This window comes from Callospermophilus lateralis, chromosome 6, assembly GCF_048772815.1.
Source record: "Callospermophilus lateralis isolate mCalLat2 chromosome 6, mCalLat2.hap1, whole genome shotgun sequence".
NCBI lineage: Eukaryota > Metazoa > Chordata > Mammalia > Rodentia > Sciuridae > Callospermophilus > Callospermophilus lateralis.
Genome location: NC_135310.1, coordinates 154,061,083 through 154,083,043, shown reverse-complemented (window position 1 = coordinate 154,083,043; position 21,961 = coordinate 154,061,083). Strand labels below are relative to the sequence as shown.

Below are 21,961 nucleotides of genomic sequence, written 5' to 3'. Positions count from 1 at the left end.
GTTGATTGTTCAAAACATTACATAGTTCTTGATATATCATATTTCACACTTCGATTCAAGTGGGATATGAACTCCCATTTTTATCCCGTATACAGATTGCAGAATCACATCAGTTACACATCCATTGATTTACATATTGCCATACTAGTGTCTGTTGTATTCTGCTGCCTTTCCTATCCTCTACTATCCCCCCTCCCCCTCCCCTCCCCTCTTCTCTCTCTACCCCCTCTACTGTAATTTATTTCTCCCCCTTATATTTTTTTCCCTTTTCCTTCACTTCCTCTTGTATGTAATTTTGTATACCCGTGAGGGTCTCCTTCCATTTCTATGCAATTTCCCTTCTCTCTCCCTTTCCCTCCCACCTCTCATCCCTGTTTAATGTTAATCTTCTTCTCATGCTCTTCGTCCCTACTCTGTTCTTAGTTACTCTCCTTATATCAAAGAAGACATTTGGCATTTGTTTTTAAGGGATTGGCTAGCTTCACTTAGCATAATCTGCTCTAATGCCATCCATTTCCCTGCAAATTCTATGATTTTGTCATTTTTTAATGCAGAGTAATACTCCATTGTGTATAAATGCCACATTTTTTTTATCCATTCGTCTATTGAAGGGCATCTACGTTGGTTCCACAGTCTTGCTATTGTGAACTGTGCTGCTATGAACATGGATATAGCAGTGTCCCTGTAGCATGCTCTTTTTAGGTCTTTAGGGAATAGACCGAGAAGGGGAATAGCTGGTGGTTCCATTCCCAGCTTTCCAAGAAATCTCCATACTGCTTTCCAAATTGGCCGCACCAATTTGCAGTCCCACCAGCAATGTACAAGTGAACCCTTTTCCCCACATCCTTGCCAGCATTTGTTGTTGTTTGACTTCCTAATGGCTGCCAATCTTACTGGAGTGAGATGGTATCTTAGGGTGGTTTTGATTTGCATTTCTCTGACTGCTAGAGATGGTGAGCATTTTTTCATGTAATTGTTGATTGATTGTATGTCCTCCTCTGAGAAATGTCTGTTCAGGTCCTTGGCCCATTTGTTGATTGGGTTATTTGTTATCTTATTGTCTAATTTTTTGAGTTCTTTGCATATTCTGGATATTAGGGCTCTGTCTGAAGTGTGAGGAGTAAAGATTTGTTCCCAGGATGTAGGCTCCCTATTTACCTCTCTTATTGTTTCTTTTGCTGAGAAAAAACTTTTTAGTTTGAGTAAGTCCCATTTGTTGATTCTAGTTATTAACTCTTGTGCTATGGGTGTCCTATTGAGGAATTTGGAGCCCGACCCCACAGTAGGTAGATCGTAGCCAACTTTTTCTTCTATCAGACGCCATGTCTCTGATTTGATATCAAGTTCCTTGATCCACTTTGAGTTAACTTTTGTGCATGGCGAGAGAAAGGGATTCAGTTTCATTTTGTTGCATATGGATTTCCAGTTTTCCCAGCACCATTTGTTGAAGATGCTATCCTTCCTCCATTGCATGCTTTTAGCCCCTTTATCAAATATAAGATAGTTGTAGTTTTGTGGATTGGTTTCTGTGTCCTCTATTCTGTACCATTGGTCCACCCGCCTGTTTTGGTAGAAACTTCTAAATTAAGAAACACACTGACAGAAGTAGCTCGGAGGAGAAATTCACTGGAAATGCTGCAGCCTGGTCCAGTCCTCACAATGAAGCAATTAAATCTGCTAAACTGGAAGAACATTCCAAGCAGAGCCATGAAGAGGCACTAGCAGTGGAAAGATCTGTTTCCAACGTGACTTGTTCAATTACTCCTCCGCTGGCCTTGCCGAGGTTTTTCCTTGGGTCCCACCTGGGCGGGCTGCCTTTCTTGAGAAGGAGACAACAATTCCTACACCAGTCCCCGAAAGAACCATCTGGGCCAGGTGCTGCCTTATGACACAGTATATCCAGAACAGCAACCAATGGCTCCAAGAAAAAGAAAACTAGGTGATTTGCCAAGTGCACATCCTTCCATTTCCTCCAGAGAAACATCAGGCCTCACAACTCTAGGCCCGAGCTCCAGCCCGCTGGCCCTGCTCCCGCGGTGAGAATGAGCCCAGCCGAGGCAGATTGCACTAGTTCCTTGGTCTCTCTCCCCCTCCATCGAGCACCTCTTAATAGCTCAGAATGCCCAGAGGTCCTGCCAGCACAGCAGGAAACAGAGCCAAATTAGAAAAGGGTCAAGAGATCCCTTCACCCATGATGTAAGCTTATGCAAGTTATGAATAAAATATAACCATTCAACCCAACCTCAGCCCACACCTTGAGTACTTAGATTCTACTAGAGAATTCAGACTGAGTATTAAAACCAAGTCACATAAAGGATAGCAGGATAAATGGAAAGACAGATAGCCCATCAAGCAAGTAAAAAGATAACATTAGACTCTGCTATGGTTTGAATGATGATGTCCCCTCCAAAATCATGTTTAGCCCTAATCCCCAATCCAACTGTAGGTGTCACCCTGGGAGGCGATCAAGTCATGAGGGCTGTACCCTCGTGAATGGCTTTAGCACTCCAATAAAAGGGCTTAAAGTTGAAAGGGATGCTCTCTGCCCTGCTTTGCGGTCCACCTTGGGAGGACAAAGTCTTCTCCATCTCTGAAAATAAGCAGAGAGCAGCCCTCACCAGACACCAATCCTGCCGGCACCTTGGTCTTGGGACTTCTCTGAACCTTGAACTGCAAGAATGAATTTCTGTTCTTTTGTAAATTTCCCAGTCTCGAGTATTTTGTTATAGCAACACAAACAGAATAAGACAGAATCTAAGAGGTGGTGGGTATATAGGTCTTCATTGTAAAATTCTTTTGCCTTTTTCATATATTTGAAAAGTTTCACAACAAACTGTTATTCCATTTTTTGAAACTAAAAAGAATAAGAAAAAGTTTGAACCAGTCATCAAATCTCAAATTTTAATGTTCCTTATAGCATAAATTGTATTCTAAATAAAATTATATTTTAGATAAAAGTCCAATATCTATTTCAATATGTAAACCAGAATTTGAATAAACTACAGTGAAATATCGTCTTACAATGATACAGTAATCAAAATTAATGGCAGTAATAATCATTAACAACTCTAAATTTTTCAAGAATTATACTGTATAAAAGAACAATGCTAAATCATCATTAAAGACCTCTTTTTCTTATAGGATATAACCTAAAAATTCAGCTTGCAAAATAAGTCACATCTATGGCCCAGAAGTAATGCTGTCTCTCCACCTGGAATAATAGTTGGGATAGTTGGAAAACTAAGGACTTCAGTTTAGGATACACCTGAGCCTTAGGCAAACTTCCTCCTTGGCTATAGTACAAAACAGAATCTACCAGATATAAGAAATGTGAACTCTGAAAAAGAGAAAAGACCAAACAATGACCAGACAGGCTATTAGGAAGCTTATTGTATTCAAAATTCATTTTAAATAATTTTACTAAATTATTCCACAGCAAAATCCCAATGTCTAATTATGATTTAGATTGCATCAAAACTATGACTAAACTGAAAGTGATTTCTGTGCATGTATGAATATGTCAAGATGAAACCAACTACTATGTATAGCCATAAAGCTCTCATTAAAAAAAAAAAGTGCAACTATGCCTTATCCCTTACTTTGAATAGGATATATATATATAATACATAATATTCATCCAAGAGTTTCTCCTGAAAAACTCTTATTTTCTTTTAACATTTTCTTGAAAGCAAGTTTCTAGAAATCAAAGACTTTACATTTGGTATTCTTCTTTTTTTATTATTTTAATTGCCATAATTTGTAGCAGTCTTTTAGTGAATCGATCTGAGGTTAGTTTTGACTTTGCTAAAACCTAACCCGGGTGCTATTCTAGAACTGCCACTTTCCAAGTGTTTTGCGTAAGCACCATATTCTAGCATGTGAGGTCATCAAGGCAAAGGTCATATGTCAAAGTCATCTGGCCAGATACTGCAGAAAGACCCATCAAAGCTCACGGAAGAGACGAGCTAGGTACTCCACAGCACGTGGCAACGGGCGGCTGATGGGAGCTTCACCAACAAAGTGCTCTGCAAACGCCCAGTGCCTGCGTACCACCTGGAGGACCGTCTGAGACACAGATTGCCGGGCCGCTCCCCAGAGCTTCCAGTGCAGGGAGTCTAAGGTGGAGCTTAAGAACTTACCTAACTAACGGGTCACAGGTGCTGCTGGTGTGAGCTCTATGCTCTGAGAGCCAGCGACCTGGATCTACCAGATTGACTACATGAGAGGCAGGAGAAGGCGGAGATGATGGGAACGAGAACGTCGGTCAACCTCCCGTGAGGCTACGGTGGGACTACAGTCTAGATCGCCTGGAACGCTCCCCAAGGCCATGTGTTAAAGGCTTGTCCCCCAGCTTGGCACTACTGGGAGGTGGAGGGACATTTAGGACCTGGGGCCCAGTGGGAGGCCTTCAGATCATGGGGTCATGCCCTTGAAGGGGACTGTGGGACTCCAATCTCTTCCTCCTCCTCCTCTCTTTTTGCTTCCTTGGCCACGAGGTGAATGAATTTGCTCTTCCATGTGCTTCTGCCACTACCCAATTGCCTCAGCACAGGCCAGTGAGACCCACCAATCATATGGAAACTTCTAGAACTGACAGCCAAAATAAGCCTTTTCTTTTCTAAGCTGATTATCTCAGATATTTGTGACAGAGGTAAGGAAGTAATCTAGTGCACATCTGGAAAAAAAATCTCACTTAACCTTCATAGTAACTGTGCTATCCCCACGTCTCATAAAGCAGTTGAGTGAGTAACTTATCCTTACTTCACAAGACTAATAAATTTAAGATTTAAACCAAGGTCTAATTGAGACTGAGCCCTTGCTTTTTCTTCCCACTACATTATTAGTACTAAAAAAATGAGAAAACAGTGGAACCTTTACAACTTTAAAACACGATTTTATCTCTCTAAAATTATCAATATCATAAAACATAAGATAATCAAAGACCAGCCACCATTTCATATTAAAACAACCTATAGCCAACACTGTGACTGCCTAGGAAAAGAGATGTTACAGCTGTATTTTTTTTTTTCCTGTTGCAGAAATAGTCTCTATGCTTTGGAGTTACCCATGCATCAGTCACCTCAGCAAACAGGAATCATTTGGAAACAAGCACGAGATTGAGGTCCTCTTGGGAACCCAGTAACACCAGGTGTGTGTGTGCAGTGGGAGACTCCAGTCTGGGGCTGCACCTTGACTCCAAACTCAACACCTGAAAAGACACTCAGTGCCCTGGCAGCGTCTGATGTGTAAGCCAGACCTCTCCATCTCTCAGACTCAGTGTCCCCAAATAATGGGCCCAAAGTCACACAGGTAAGAGTTCTAGCACACTGTACAATCGCTTTCCTCGGCACCCATGGCCACCATTGCATTGAAACTGTGTACTCTCTGTCCTGTGGGAAGCCCCTTGAATTATATATATATATTTTTTATCAGTTACTCCTTATATCTACTGGTACTAAGCTTTCATGAATATTAAAATCACTAACCATCTGTCAGTTTTGCATTGTAGAGGGCATTCTGAAACTTTTGAAACTACAGGTATGATCATTAAAACCTAAAGTGAGGTGGCACTTGCCTATAATCCCAGCGGCTCAGGAGGCTGAGGCAGGAGGGTTGAGAGTTCAAAGCCAGCCTCAGCAACTTATCAAGGCACATAGCAACTCAGCAAGACCCTGTCTCTAAACAAACTATTTATAAAGAGCTAGGGATGTGGCTCAGTGATTAAATGCCCCTGGTTTCCATTCCCGGTACCAAAAAAAAAAAAAAAAAAACTTATATGGGCCTTCATCCACTGTTCATGCTAACAAGTAAAACCTAGGGAGCACATCCCAAGTGCCAGTCAGTACAGTTAGGTCTTTACACAGTGGTTCTTACTTCATCCAGACACTATGAAAAGGAATTAAGAGCCTGGATCTTAGGCAAGATACTTAACACTGCATTGATTTCCTTATCTGTAAACTGAAGGGTAAAAGCAAATGAAAAATAAAAATAAAAATCGTGCCTTTGCACGATACCTCTGACAGGACCGGCATCCAGCGCCCTTGCTTTCTCTCCTTCCTTGACTTCATTTTTACAGGTGAATAAAGTGAAGTTCAAACAGACTGAGTAAACACCCGAGGTTCACGTGGTAAATAACCCATACGCTTTTCAGACGAGTCAAACCCAAACCAACTACTACCCACTGGGTCTGGGAATTGAGTCCAAACCACGGGGCCCTCCTCAGTTAGCACAAAGCTACCTATTTCTCTGTCTCACCTAACTCCAACAGGTATGTGGCCTTTCTGAAATCCACACACGGGTCTTCCACAACCAATCTTTGATGAACTGAAATGTTCAGAAAATGGAAGTTTAGAATTTAGTTAGTTAACTCACAATCGTTTTCAGCTTTAACTTACCTAAATTTTTAAAATTTCCCTTTCCACTTAGTAACATCTTGTCACTAAACACAAACATGTTTTGTGACAAAGCACCTCCTCTACCTCAGAACCACCACTATAAATATCAATTTTTCACTGGTTCATGTCTTGTCCATATATATTTTTTCAAGGTATGGCTCACTGTTTTTTAACTTGACCATATTGTAAAGACCAAGGTGTCAAATCAGCCCAAACTCTATTGGCCCGGAATAGACTGTACACATTTTTTAAAGATAGGTTCATGGGAGGATCTTATTTTCTTTCAACTAGCTTCCTCTTTAAAAGAGGAAGCACGAGTGAAAAAGTGAGATGTGCTCTTTTCACATATAAGATTAGAGAAGGTGATAAGTTTGAAAATACCCAGAGAGTCAAAGGAAGGGGCTTTTCTATACTGTTGGAGGGACAGCTAAAGTGGTGCAGAAGTAGGGAAGGTCATTCAGCCCCACAGATTGATTTAAAATATTCATATCTTTCAAGGAGGCAAGTCCACTTTTAAAACCTTATCCTAGGGAGAGAGATTTTCACGTTTCTGTAAGTACATGAATTTTCATTTATAATAGTAAAAATTGAAAACAACCTTAAAATCATGATTAGTAGGGACTTAGTTAAATACATTTGACACAGTCACATCAGAGGACAGCATACAACATTTTAAAACATTCTGTATTCTTATACAGAAACATTCACCGTACAATAAATGTAAGTTAACGCATCTCTAAAGATCTCGTTTCTCTGCTAAGTGACATGTACAAATACATCTCCAGAGGTAGATTTATATGTTGATTTCCATGCAGGGAAAGAGCCTGGGGGTGGGTACAAGTGAACGATTCATACACTCCACATTTTTTGAAGCCCCATTGTATTATATTTATAATTAAAATTATAATTTTCCAGTGTAAAAAGAAGAGAGCAAGGAAAGGGGATAGAAGGAAGAGAAACAGGCACCTGAGGTTTCACTATATTTCTAATTACATTCTCGACTCCCATCAGTGACATGAAATTGGTCACCAGAAGCTTTGCCTTAGCTGAAGCCCCCGGTCTAGGGCTGAAAGCGATTCTGTGCTGGGGGCAGGAGGGAGAGAACTCAGGCAGGCAGCCTCTCCTGTGGATCCTTCTGTTGGGAGCCCTTTTCACACCCATAGGCTTCCTAGTTCCAAAAAGAAGGAGAGGAACTAAAATCCTACATAAATTACTGCAAACTCTCTAGTCGAGACTAGCTAGCATAGCTGTCAGGTGATGGCTCAGGCAGTCTGCCTGCCTCAAAGGCTTCTAGAAAGTGGCAATTAGGTGGACAATCTGCGTGAGCTGGCTGAGTAGACTTCAAACCATGCTTGCACAAATCCAAAAAACTGGTACACTAGCGAGCAGTTGCTACTGCATATCAGTTTCATGACTGTGAAAATAGGGGTCATTTCTTAATACGCAATCTGGTCATCATGTGAACAAAATGAATTAAAGTCGTGCAAACAATGCCTTGCACTGAATAAGTGTTCAACAAATGCTAGCTGCTATTACCGTGACCGTGATGTCTAACTGCCTTCTGGGAGTTTGCTCTCAGTGAAACTCGATTCTAAGTGGAAAGGTAGGATGGACCCAGGTCAAATAACTAGAACATAAGGCAATGAGGATGGATAGCAATGAAATTTGCTTAATTCAATTTTAAATACTAAATGACTTCAGAGAAGGGATGGCCATCTTACCTTATCAGGAACCATGCTTGACATTTTCATCAACAAATCCACCACCTAGTACCCTGCTTGTCAGTCTTTGTTGACTAATGGATGCAGGTGTGCCTTGGCCAGGCAATGAAAACCATTAGAATCCAGCTGGTGGAGTAAAGAGAAAGGGAAGAGGAGTGTTGCAGAAAGACACAGTGGCATGAGTCGCCTCGATTAAGAGATGGCAGCCAGTGATCGGGACAGGCACTGTGCGACGGCTAAGGGAGGGACTGAGAGCCAGCATGAGGACACGCAATGCAAATAGAAGCCCATACATCCTTGATGATGGCAGCAGCATCTGAACAGCAACCTTCTGAGAAATGTGACATTAGTAGAGTAGGCAGGAAAAAAGAGAAATTGGAGCCCCAGGCTCGTGCCCGCACATCCCGACATGGCCAGCCACGGAGTGCAGGAGCCTCTCTGAGTCGTGCTGGCTGAAGCTGGCCCTTCTTCCCTGGAGCACCCTCCCCCACCCCCCACGATCCCCAGCTCCACCCTCCAGCAACCTCCTGCTCACTTTTCGGTCTCAGCCCCTCAGGAAGCCTTTGCCGGCCTCCTTGGTTTACTTGGGTTGAGCTCCACCAGGCGTCTGCCGCCGCCGCTGCCTTCTGCTCCAGTGGGCACAGTGCCTGGCACCGCAGCACCAGCGGATGGGCAGAATCTGGACTGGGACAGGAACAGCCTTGGAAGAAACTGGAAGTGGGGTCCAGCTTCAAAAGCACACGTAGAAGGACGCTGGTGACCGAGTCGGGAGAAGTCCTCTCGTGGGTCCATTTGGGGCTGCTGCCTCTGGTGGTGTGCAGGTTTGGCCTATCTACCCCAGGAGGATATGCAGGCTGCAGATTGACGCTTGGGAGGAGGGTGCCTTAAAGAAGAGTCTCTATGATATTGTTTATGGATCACCAACCCCCGAACTTTTCCATAACTTTGTGAAAAAGAAATGAAATTTTGTCCCTTATTAGAACTCTGCCCCCAACCCGATACCATATGCTTTTCTCAGACCACACAGAAAAGCCCGAAGCACATGTTCAGTCCCTGATCAGAGTCAAGAATGTTGTGCAAGTGATGCTTATTTCAAAATAACTCTGTCAGTGCGGCTGGGAGGCATACGGTACCGTTTGTTAATATACCCACTGCCCGGGCGAGGGTACATTCAAAGGGCTCCACCCAGCGGGGGGGGGGAAAGCATTTTCCTGTTTCTACAGAATTATACAAATACGCTAACAAAGCAGGAACACACCACACTCTAGGATTTCCCCCACACTTCGTTAATTTAGAGGTAAGGGGAAGAAAAAGACCATGTGACAATCATGAGATGCTCATTTAAATAGTTAAAAGAGAGAGGAGAGAGACGCCTTCCTGGGCTTGAGAGAGGGGAACTCTGAGAAAAATAAGAGCAAAGGGATTTACAGATTTGGGTCTTCAATTGTCACAGTCTGGATCTGACACATCCCCCAAAGGCTCATGTGTTGACAGCTTCATCATTAACACGATGTTCGGAGGCAGGGATTGGGGGGTGGTGATTGGATCATGAGGCTCTGACCTTATCACTGAATTAATCCACCTAAGGTTCACGACTGAATGCACTATTGAGAGGTGGTGAAACTGTAGAAGGTGGGACCTTGTTGGAGGGAGTGGGTCCTTGTACTCTTGGATACTTGTCCCCAGCTCCTTCTCATTTCTCCCCCCCTCTGCCCCACATCTCTCTCAGCCACCACACACATACACCCTGATGTTCTGCCTCACCACAGGCCCAGAAACTATGGAGCTGACTGACCACAAACTGACACCATGAGCCAAAAATAAATCTTCCCTCCTTTAAGTTGATTTTTCTCAGGTATTTTGTCCCAGCAACAAGAGGCTAACTAATACAGCTATATTCCCTAGAAATTGATTCTGAGGTGGAGGATTTCATGCTGAAGACTTACTGGGTGTACCTTCACCAAATGCCCATGAGTGAGAAAGATAGGATTGGCAGAAGGTGATCTCAGTATTTGCACTACGATTGTAGCCAGGACCTGAGTCAGGCCTATAAATCCAGCCAGGTGTCTTATGGGGAGAATAATCCTCCAAAGTTGCTATTCATTAAGCCAAGGGGGGTAAAACCTTTACATCTCTGCAATCAGTCATTGGTCTGCAGGCCAGTCCCTGGGAAATGGAGAAGGGGACACCACCTTGAAGAGGGATTTGGGAGACTATGACAGTTTTGTTTCTATCACAAATGGAATAGGATCTTGCTCACTTGATTATGGGATCTAAATATAAAAGACAGGTGCACAGTGAAACAGGAACTAGTAAGTTGAATCGCGTACATCCCTCAGCAAACTGAAATCGTCCATAGGAGAATGATGTGGCTGGCTGCAGTACCTGAGGATTCTCAGATTAAAAAAGTGAGAACTGTGAGGAAAAAGTCTCCCAGGTTGTTTCAGCAATATTCCAAATCAAGCTGTCATTTGAGGAAAGTCTGGAGAAATGATTTGCTTGGAGTTCTAGAGTAACAGACAGAATTAGAACCAGCGCCAGGGGTGACTCATGGTCAGGAGGAACCCAGCCTCTCTCCCTACTTCCCACACTGGAACGGCGAGGAAGAGATTTTTTGACAAGTCATCGAATCCTTGCTCCTAACAAAAAGATAACGTTTCCCATAACACAAAGCCAGAGAGGGGAGTGAAAGCCCAAGAGTAACAGGAAAGAAGACATCGACCAGTGCTTTTCTAGGGAGCAAAACTAGCACCGGTGGGGTTTACCTAGAAACAGGCTTCCACTGAATGTGGGAGGAGTTCTAAACGAGTTAGAATGACCTAACAATCGAGTAGCCAGTGCTATGGTCTGTCCCTATCCTGGACGATGTCAGTAACACTAAAACTTTAGAGCTACACATGCTAGCTACAGTCCGGAGCTGTACTCAGTGCTTTATCCAGATTATCTACTGTGACATTCTCTATAATCTCATGAGACGATTTATTGTAATCCCCCTAGTATATAAAAGAAAATGAAGATCTGGACAGCCCAAAGACCCTACCCGCCACCACCTGGCCTGGAGGGCCAGGGCATCAGCATTTCTACCTTAGATGACTTATCCAAGTGCTTTTCCACTAGTCATCTTATTTTTGTCCTGGCACCTGGAATCTATTCTCCACACAGCAGCAACAGTGACTGTGATGGTAATGTTATGGGTCAACCTGACGAAGACACAGGACTCCCAGATATTTAGTTAAACTTTATTTTCTGGAAGTTTTAGAATGAAATTGGCATTTGAATCTGCAGATTTGGTAAAGCAGATTGCCCTCCCTAATGTGGATGGGCTGCAACCAATCAGTTGAGGGCCTGAACAGAACAAAAACATGGAAGAAGGGAGAGTTCACCCTCTCTGCCTGACTACTGAAACTGGGAGGTAATGTCTTCTCCCGGCCTCACACTGGGGTGCATAACATCTCTCCTGGTTAGACTTGGACTGGAACTTAAACCACCAATACTCCTGAGACTTTAGCTTGCAGATTGCAGATGGTGGGACTAAGCCTCCCCACCTGCAGGGACCAATTCCTTGTAATAAATCTAAACCTATGTGTGTAGTCTCCTAATCAGCGTATTAGCAGGAGTTTTCCAAAGGAAAAAAGTTTCTTTTCCTTTGGAAAACTCCTGCTAATACGCTGATCCATTTACAACACTGTCAGATCATGTCATTCTGTGAGTCAGAATTCTCCAGAGATTTCTGTTCTCAAATCAGACTGAAGCCAAAATCTTGACCCCAGCCTGCCAAGTCCTATAGGTTCTACATGTGCAGACCAGCCAAATAGCACCGCCCTCACTCCACCACCCAACCCACTGACCACACGCATGTGCACGTACACCCCTCCAGGTACACTGTCTCTACCGCATCAGAACACAACAAACCACTCCACACTGCTTCCCTCTGCCTAAAACCCTTTCCCCCAGGTACATACATGGTTGATCCTCACTTCCTTCAGGTCTCTGCTCAAATAATGTCTTATCAGTGTGACGTCCTGGCTGTCTAACATCAAGCCCTGCAGTACTCACTGCCTCCCCCATCCTGCTTCATGTTCTGTGAGCACAGATCATCATCTGACTTCTATATTAACTTATTAATATCTGCATCATGCATTAAAAGTCGCACCATTTTCAAAAATCCGGCCTTGATCGAATTGTGCACCATTATATTCCAACCATCAGAATTGGCGCATGACACAGTAAAGATTTGTTGAATGAATGAAGACCAGGCAATTGAACTTGAGACCCATTCTTTTAAATACCAAATTATGGGCAACTAGCATCTAGTAAAAAGGACTTCCTTGATTGGGGGTTTGGTTAGGAACAAGAAGATCTAAGGCTCCTTCCAATTCTCGGACTGTGATGCTATGGTGAGGTCATTAGGATCTTGATAGTACAGTTTCCTCTTGCTGCTCTTGAATAAGCAAGGGGTGAGCTTAGGCGTGGATGAGATCACAGGTTCAGGAAGCCACTCCTCCTTGAGTCACCTAACCCATTTCTCATGCTGCTACTATTTGCTCTTATTCCTCAGATGACATCTGGACCTGTAGCTGCTCCGTTGTCGATGGGAAAGTACAAAATCACAATTGTCATTTCAAGCTGGTGACTTATCTGATAAATACAAAAGTTATTATGTTATCATTAAAACTTTTTTTTTTTTTTCCCAGTACTGGGGACTGAATCCAGAGGCACTTAACCACTGAGCCACAGCCCAGTCCTCTTTATGTTTTGAGACAGGGTCTTGCTAACTTGCTTAGGGCCTGGCTAAATTGCTGAGGCTGGCTTTGAACTTTAATCCTCCTGCCTCCCTCTCCCAAGTCTCTGGGATTAAAGTGTGTGCCACCATTCCTGGCTCATTAAAACTTTTAACAGATATAAACAACAGCGAGTGTACTGAAGTCATTTTACAAAGATAAAGATAAATTCACTGACTTATTATTGACCACTCAAAAGTTAGGGAAAACATAAATCTAACCTTGAAAGCTAATATACTGTAAGCCAAAGACATACAGAATAGATGCTTTGAACAGGCAGAGTTTACTTCTCTTTTTCTTTCTTTTCTTTTCTTTTTCTTTTTTTTTTTTTTTTAGTTTGTTCTAATTAGTTAAACATGACGGTAGAAATGTGCGGCATGGCAATCTGAGAGCTGGAGGATTTCAAAGCTTCAGACTGGCAGGTCACATGGTCAGAAAAGGGGGTCAGAAAACAGCCTGGAATAAGATGCCTCACTGTTTCTAGCAGTTTCAGAGAGTTCTCAATAAGAGACTCCTAATATTATTCCTGACTAACGTATCAAGCCAACAAATGATTAAATTCTTCTTGGGAGTAAGTTCTCTTAAACAGACAGCAGCTTGAGACACTTTCCCATTTGAGTGCTTAACATTCGTCAGAAATGTCCCTGTTGATTCACTTTTAAAGTGGTATTTGTTTTATTTTGTTCTTCCCGACCAACATTTTGGAATTTCAGTTTAAAACTCCAGATGTAAGCCACACTTTGGACAAACCCAGAAGAGAAATATTCCTTTTTCTTTCTCTTCCCACCCCCTCATCTCCTAGTTGCTAGTCTGTGGGTGTCTCAGAATAGTTGTGAGGTTGAAATCACCTACATATAACCACCATTTTATAAAAGGCTAAAGAGGAAGCTAGTCAAATCTTTATAGGCTTTCCTTTCTCTAAACCATTGTGAAAAAGCAGCTGTTATACAATGGAACTTAGGAAGGAAAAGAAAAACAACAATGTCAACTTACTACGCGGGTTTGGCACGTAGTTTGGCTAGAAGACTCCCTGGAATTCTCATTTGATGCTCCCTATCATCCCTCAAGATAGGCACTTTCAACTCCTCCCTCCCCCATCTCACTGGTGAGAACACTAAGAATTAAAAAAGCCAAAGAATTAAAAAACCCAAATCAAGCACCGCTGTTTAAATGGCAAAGCCTGATCCTGAGTCTGGGCTTCTTTCTATCTGTACTTTAATCACTGGGCTATACTGCAAGGAGGAAAGGAAGAAACGAGGAATATAGCATTCCTTTCTCCTGCCGCAGAGGTGAGAGAGAACCCAGAAAAGAAGCATAGCAGGCTCTTTGCTTCCTTTCCAAGTTACCAACCCAAGTCATACGTGCTGGTCCACACACGTACACACACGCACACATGGTCCAAAGCTTCCCAACTGTAGATGTCTCAGGTCATCTGTGGGCTTTCCTTAAAGGTCACCCAACAAGCCCCTAGGGAAAGAAGGGCTTGGTCTAAAAAGTTTTATATTTCCTTTCACTTTTTAAACATTGGAAAATCCATTCGGCCGAGAGAAATGAATAGTAAAAGGAGCTCTAACTACCCAGAGCCAATAAAATGTAATGGAAAAAGGCAAGAATATGGCTGGACTTTATTTTTCTTTTTGCTCAGCACATCCTGTCTGTAATCTGAAAGGTAAATAGGCCATGCCCAACATACCAGCTCTTTTCAGGTGAAATTATCTGGGTTATAAAAACAAGTAACAACTGTGTTTTCATTATTCCTTAATTCATGGCTGACAGAAATAGCATCCAAAATAAATCAGAGACAAATCTTGCCCATGAGAGATGAAACCCATGAATTTTCACTACTTTGATAGCTGACTTTTATGAACATTTTTTTTCTTTCACTTGAATTAAAATTGTGTAATATTACCTGAAAGAGTGAGATGCAAAAGTCAGAAAGTGAATTTTCATATTTGGATTATGTAAAACAAGAGGTGATAAAAATAGAAACAGACGCTCTTTCATGTCATTGGTGGACTAACATTCCTGTGGACCTAACTTTCAGAACAGGACAACTAATCAGGCAGCACCTCTCTCTGCAACCCCAAAACATCAACTTCTTGGGCTCTGTAATGCCCCAAATGACCTATAACTTCCATCTCGCCAGTGAGAGTTATGCCTGTTTTGTTGTATGTATTAAATGTCTCTTATGTTACCCTTTCTTCTGTGTATTAAAGCTGAGAAGACAGTCTAACAGAAGCTATCTTCACACGCTGAACGTCCTTTAACAAGAAACTAGGTACATCAACAGTTTATTTGAACCAATGTCCATCACATTTCTTTCTCTGGATGCCCTTTAAATCAAGAATTGCCTATGAGACACATTAATATTGGTTCCTTTTAGTTACACATAACATTAGGGTTCATCTTGACTCAATTATAAAAGCATGGAATATAATTTTCTCTAATTCGGTCTCCAGTACTCCCCCCCTTCCCCCCCTTTTACCCTTCCCTTTACTCTGATGATCTTTCCACTATTTATTTATAGTTTTTTATTATTAACGTCTTCTGGATGTGCATGATGCTGAGATTCACTGAGGTAAATTCACATATGTACTTGGGAAAGTTAGGTCAGATTAATTCCACTGTTCTTCCCTATACTGCCCCTTCTCCTCCCCCCGCCAATCCCTTTCTATGCTCCACTGATCTTTTTTCTATTTTGATGAAATTCCCCCACCCCTTTTCTTTTCTTTCTTCTTCCCCCCTGCCCCTTATTTTGGACTAACTTCCACATATCAGAGAAACAACTGACCTTTGACTTTCTTTTTTTTATAATTTAGTTGAATATTTTCTAATGGCATTAAAGTTTTATATATACTAGTCTCCAGTTCCATCCATTTATTAGGAATTTCAGTCTTCTTTATGACTAATATTAATTATTATTTTCTTTATCCATTCACCTGTTGAAAGGTACCCGGGTTGTTTCCATAGCTTGGCTATTATGAATTTTGCTACTGTGAACATCAATATGGCTGCATCACTATAGTATGTTGATTTTAGATCTTTTGGATGTATACCAAGGAATGGGATAGCTGGATGATGTGGTGGTTCCATTCCTAGGTTTTTTGTCTTTTGCTTTGGGGACTGGGGATTGAAATGGGGGTGTTTAATCATTTAGCCACATCCCCAGCCCTATTTATTTATTTATTTATTTATTTTTATTTTGAGACAGGGTCTCATTATGTTGCTTAATCAAGAATTGCCTAAGAGATTCATTATTATTGTGGACCTCATTAAGTTACTGAGGCTGGCTTTGAATTTGTGACCCTCCTGTCTCAGCCTCCCAAGTTGCTGGGCCCATTCCTAGTTTTTCAAGGAATCTCCATACTGCTTTCCAGAGTGGATACACGAATTTGTAGTCCCACCAACAATACATGAGCATACCTTTCCCCTACATTCTCTGAAACACTTATTATTTGTATTCTTTATAATTGCCATCCTGACTGGAGTGAGATGAAGTCTCAAGGTGGTTTAGATTTGCATTTCCCTAAATTGCTAGAGATGTTGAACATTTTTTCCATATATTCGTGGGCCTTTTGTATTTCTTCTTTTGAAAAGTGTCTATTTAGTTCTTGTGCCCATTTATTGATTGGATTATTTGATGAGGTGTGTGCGCGTGCACACGTGCACACGTGCTAAGCTTTTTGAGTTCTTTACCTATTCTGCATATTAATGCCCCATCTGAGGAACAGGTGGCAAAGATCTTCTCCCATTCTCCAGGCTCTCTGCACATTCTTAATTGTTGCCTTTGCTGTGCAGAAGATTTTAATCTGATGCTGTCCTACTTATTAACTTTTGGTTTTATTTCTTGCGCTTTAGGAGTCTTGTTAAGGAAGTCGGTTCCTGTGCTAACATGCTGGAGGGCTGGCCTTACATTTTCTTCCAGCAATTGCAGAGTTTCCAGTACGATTCTTAGGCCTTTGATCACTTTGGGCTGACTTTCATGACAGTGAGAAATATGGGTCAAATTTCATTCTCCTATATGGACATCCGGGTTTTCCAGCAGCATCATTTCTCCAACATGTGCTTTAGGCACCTGTATCTAGTATCAGATAATTGTACTTCTATGGGTTTATCTCTGTGTCTTCTAGTCCATTGGCCTTCATGTCTTTTTTGGCACCAGTATTAGGTTGTTTTTGTTACTAAAGCCCCGTAGTATAATTTGAGGTCCTGTATTATTGAGGCCACCAGCAGCACTCTTTTTGTTCAGAATTGCTTTGGCTATTCTGGCTCTTTTATTTTTCCAAATGAATTTTAGAATGGCTTTTTCTAGTTCTGTGAAGAATTTCATTGGTATTTTCATGTGGATAGCATTGAATCTCCGTATTGCCTTTGGTAGTGTGGCCATTTTGACCATATTAATTCTGCCTATCCAAAAACATGGGAGGTCTTTTCATCTTCTAACGCCTTCTTCGATTTCCTTATTCTTCAGTGTTCTATAGTCTTCATTGTAGAGGGCCTTCACCTCTTTCATTAGATTAATTTCCGTGTGTGTGTGTGTGTGTGTGTGTGTGTGAGTGTGTGTGTGTATTTTTCAGGTTATTATGAATGGGATAGTTTTTCTAATTTCTTTTTCAGCAGGCTCATTGTTGGAGTATAAGAAAGTGATGTATGTTGATCTTATATCCTGCTACTTTTCTAAATTTGTTTATGGACTAGAAGTTATATGACATAATTTAAAGCAGTTCTTCAAAGCACCAGTTGTGGACAAGTCAGTAGTGGCAAGGTGCAACAGAAGCCCTTCATCAGAATTTAAATGGGGGTGGCACTAAAGTGGAACAATTGATTCTCACAAGGTACTTATAAGAAGTTACACAGGGTTCCCCTGCTTTCCTTTCACCCTAAGTTCTCACAGAGCCTCCAAAATACAACTATACATTACTTTCCTCCAAGAAAAAACATGGCAGTTTCCAAATTAATCCAACTGTGGAATGTTTTATTAAAGAATCATCTTGGCCTCATAGAGCTGCCAGTCCATGGAACACACTGGGATGGAGAGAAGCCAGTTCTCCCTAAAGATAGGAAATGAGCAGGCAAACATGGACTAGTCAAGACAGAGCACCACATCCACTCATTCTGCACTCCCAGAATGCAATGCCCCCCACAGCTGGAGCACTGTGAAGGGTCCTGGCACCTCTATTTTACAACTGAGAAACAGGGAGATTGATCATGTGCCCATTCACACAGATGAGTTAAGACAGAGCTAGAACTGGAGCACAGTGACCTTAGAAGCAAAAAGAATTTAAGCTCCATCAAAATGGCCAGCGATTCCTCTTAGGATGAACAGCCCAAAACAGAACGTTTAAAAACTTCATTAAATCCATGAAAACAGCGGTACACCACCAAATTTAGCAGGTAGACCACTACATTTGGCTATTCCCCAGGGGAAAGGGAGGGTAAGGGGAGTTCTTAGCAAAACCAGTAAAGCTGTATTTAAAATATGGTACACGGAAGAAGTCTTTCCCAGTCAAAAATTGGGAGATGTCATCATCCTATTTAAAGTGGAAATTGGGAGAATGTAGCATATGAAAAAATGTTACAAATTTCTTTTCATCCTTGAAAACAAAAGATATGTGATATCTTTAATTTGAATGAAAATTTAAGTGTGGATCTATTAGACACATTTTTAAATATTTTTGTGAAAAAGAAGAAATAAATCTATAACTAAAACAAAGTGTCAACATTGTATTTCAGACAATTCTGATTCTAATCACAAATGTCCAGACACTAACGTGATGACACACATACAACTTCCTATTTTAGTAGATCACTGGGTTAATAGGAGACCAGGGAAGATTAATGCCTACAGGTATAAAAGTTCCTAAAGAGGAAGGGTACTGAAAATATTAAGCCATTTGATTTTCTGCTTTTGGGCACTCCCTAACACTGAGGAGGGATGAATCTCGATGACAGAATAATCTAATTGTACTGACTCCTACTCCCAAATTACTGAAGGAGAAATGAGAAGTAGTTGGGCTGCTTTTAATTAGGAACTAAAATCTATTGAAACAATAATATGTCCATGATGGTTATTTACAAATAAGAAGTATAACCTTTGCCTGGTATTCTTCACCCAATGCTGACACACAAACTTTAATTCTGCCCTGAAACCTCACAGCAAAAACTCAATTCCATATCCTGCTTGCAAACACCAGTTACCCTCTGAGAAAATTTCCATCATGAATTCTCACCAAATGTTGCTTCTGACTCATTGTTTCAAGGATTAGCAAGGGTCAGAAACATGTGCGAGAAAGAGAAATAATAGTTTCTGAAGGGCAGTATCCGAAACAAAGCAAGACCAAAGGAAACGGAAGTTGCTCTAGATACTAGGTCATTTCCTCACTTCCTACAAAGCAACACACACAGGCAAGATGAGGAAGGAGAAGCAAGGTCAATAAGAATTTCGGTGAAGCCTGCTCCTGACCACCGGACTGGAAACCACCACATGCCCTCAGACCACACATGCTTGCCGGACTCTACATTTTCCCTAAATCCTTTTTCATCCATCAATACTAGATAACTTACCTACTTATTATGATATTTGTTCTTTGTATAACTTTCTTTGATAGACTATAAGCTCCTAAGAACAAAGATCCATTCCAGGTTTTGTTTCTCTAATAAAATCCTGGCCCCTGAAATAGTTCCTGGGACACAGTTACTGTTCAACAGAACTGTGCTGAATGAATAAACAATGTAACAATATTCTTTGCCATCTTTGTCTTCTGCAGGAACTCAGCAGTCTGTCTCCTATCTTTATACCTTAACCAACTAACCTTCAAGGAAACTTGTAATAAAGATCACAGGCATTAATACCTGGTATCACCCTAAAAGAGAGAAGCTCACCCCAGGAGATTTCTGGGGTTCTCTCCTGTGGAACAAGAACATTCAGAATACCATAGAAAGAAAGGAAAGATGACAAAGTAAAACAATAATATATCATGTCTTTGTAGGAGGTGAGCAAAGCCATGAAAGAAAATTCAGTAAATTGCTACCTGATTCTCTAGCATTCAAAACCTAGTGAGCTTCTTAGAGATATTAAGTGTTTTCTATTTTTGTTCCTTAACTAGAATCTTAAGAACTGTACTTATTCAATCAATAATTAAAATTTCATATACACATCGTATTTACTAAAAAAACCATTAAACATTGGATTTACCATGTGAGCTGCTATTGGGAAAGTGAAGCAAATGTAACGTTATTTTCCAAAGCAAGATCATATTGGAGCAAACTTTGGCTTCTCAAAGAGCCACAGAAATGTATCCTGCTCTCACAATTTTTCCCTTTGTCCTTTTTCTCATAATGAAAGCATTAAGGAAAGCTTACAGCTGTGCAAAAGATGCACTGGCACTCCTGGAGTGTGGTCATCTTGTCCAGAGGCTGTTCGCACAAGCAGAGCTTGCAAGTGACGAGGGGGGCCGGAGCGAGGTCTCCAGGTGTGGGATTTTCGGCAGTCATGGTGAGGTAGTGGAGCCTACCAACTGAGCCCATCAGCCTGTCTTCAGCCTTCTTCTGTCTCCTCAATCCCTGCAGAGAGGTCCAAAGCAGAAAATATTATATCCATTGATACCACTATTGTCTCACCAACACATGTGGGGACCAGCTGAGCACATCCTCATCCTCCATGATCTCTAAGAGTACAACTAATACATTTCTGAGAAGCCTGGGCTGGAGAGCTTGCTATCTTGGCAAGGTATTTATTCCTGGAGTCCTGAAATTTAAGCTGACCTCACCTCACTGTCCCAACTCACAGCATGCAAGCTGTGGGAATTAAAAGGCCACTGTGGCAGGGGCCTGGGGCGATGGTGGGCAAGGGCAAGAAGTTTGAGCTGGACAACATGAATAAGTTTTGGAGATCTACTGTACAGTCTGGGGATTATAGTTAACAATAATGTATCATATACTTTAAAGTTGCTGAGTAGAATTAAATGTTCTTACTACAGAAAATATGTGAGGCAATGATATGTTAATTATCTTTTTTTTTTAATTTGTTTTTATGTGGTGCTGAGGATCGAACCCAGTGCCTCACACATGCTAGGCAAGGGCTCTACCACTGAGCTACAACCCCAGCCCAACAAAATGCTAATGATCTTGATTCACTCATTTCACATGTACACACGGTATATCAGAATACCACACTGTCCACTACTAAGGGATCCCATTTATATTTGTCACATATAGCCTAATAAAGCTGGAGGGGACGGAGGGAAGTGCTACCATTAGTAAACATGCCATTTAGGAGTTGCATCACTGCAACCAGTTCAACAGGTTCACAAAAACACTCAAAGTAGGTGTTGCTCAAAAAAGTTAAAGAATTACCATAATATCCAGCAAGTTCACTTCTTGGTCTATACCCAAAAGGACAGAAAGCAGGGTCTCAAAGAGATATTTGTACATCTATTCTATTATTCACAACAGCCAAAAGGGTAAACCAACTCCAGTGTCCATCAATGGATAAGTGAACAAAATGTAGTATTTACATACAAAGAAATATTATTCTACCTTAAAAAGAGATGGATTTCTAACATGCTATAATATGGGTGAACCTTGAAGATATTATGCTAAGTGAAATAAGCCAGACAGAAAATGGTAAATACTTTCATTGTACTTAAAAGCCATACCTAAAGTTGTCAAAGTCATAGTGATTAAAAAAAAAAAAAAAAAGTAACTGGAGTTACCAGGTGGTGAGAGGGGGAAATGAAGAATTATTGTTTAATGAGTGCAGAGTTTCTGCATGGGATGCTGAAAAGGTTCTAGAAGTGGATAGTGGTAATAGCTACACAACCCTTAAGGGATTTAGCACCACTGAATTTAGATTTAAAATGATTGAAATGTTAAGTTTTTATTATGATAAAGATGTTATGAACATTTGTACACCAAAAAAAGTTTTACAGATATTTTCAAAATGTTTAGATATTTTCAAATTGTTCATTGTATGCCTTCACATATATTATTTCATTTAATCTCTTACAACCAGGATGATCATTTTATTCATTTTATAGATGAATTGAGACATTGAAAAGTTATC

General features: G+C 41.2%; 1 protein-coding gene across 5 annotated transcripts in view; it reads right to left on the bottom strand.

The window, feature by feature from the left end:
• Rnf144b (ring finger protein 144B) overlaps positions 1-21,961 on the bottom strand; it is a 160,263-nt gene that overhangs the window by 54,311 nt on the left and 83,991 nt on the right. For all 5 annotated transcript variants that reach the window (XM_076859253.1, XM_076859255.1, XM_076859254.1 and 2 more), the window contains exon 2: positions 20,260-20,460. In XM_076859253.1, coding sequence (XP_076715368.1) covers positions 20,260-20,424 — 165 coding nt within the window. In that variant the 5' untranslated portion in view covers positions 20,425-20,460. The remainder of the gene's footprint in view (positions 1-20,259; positions 20,461-21,961) is intronic.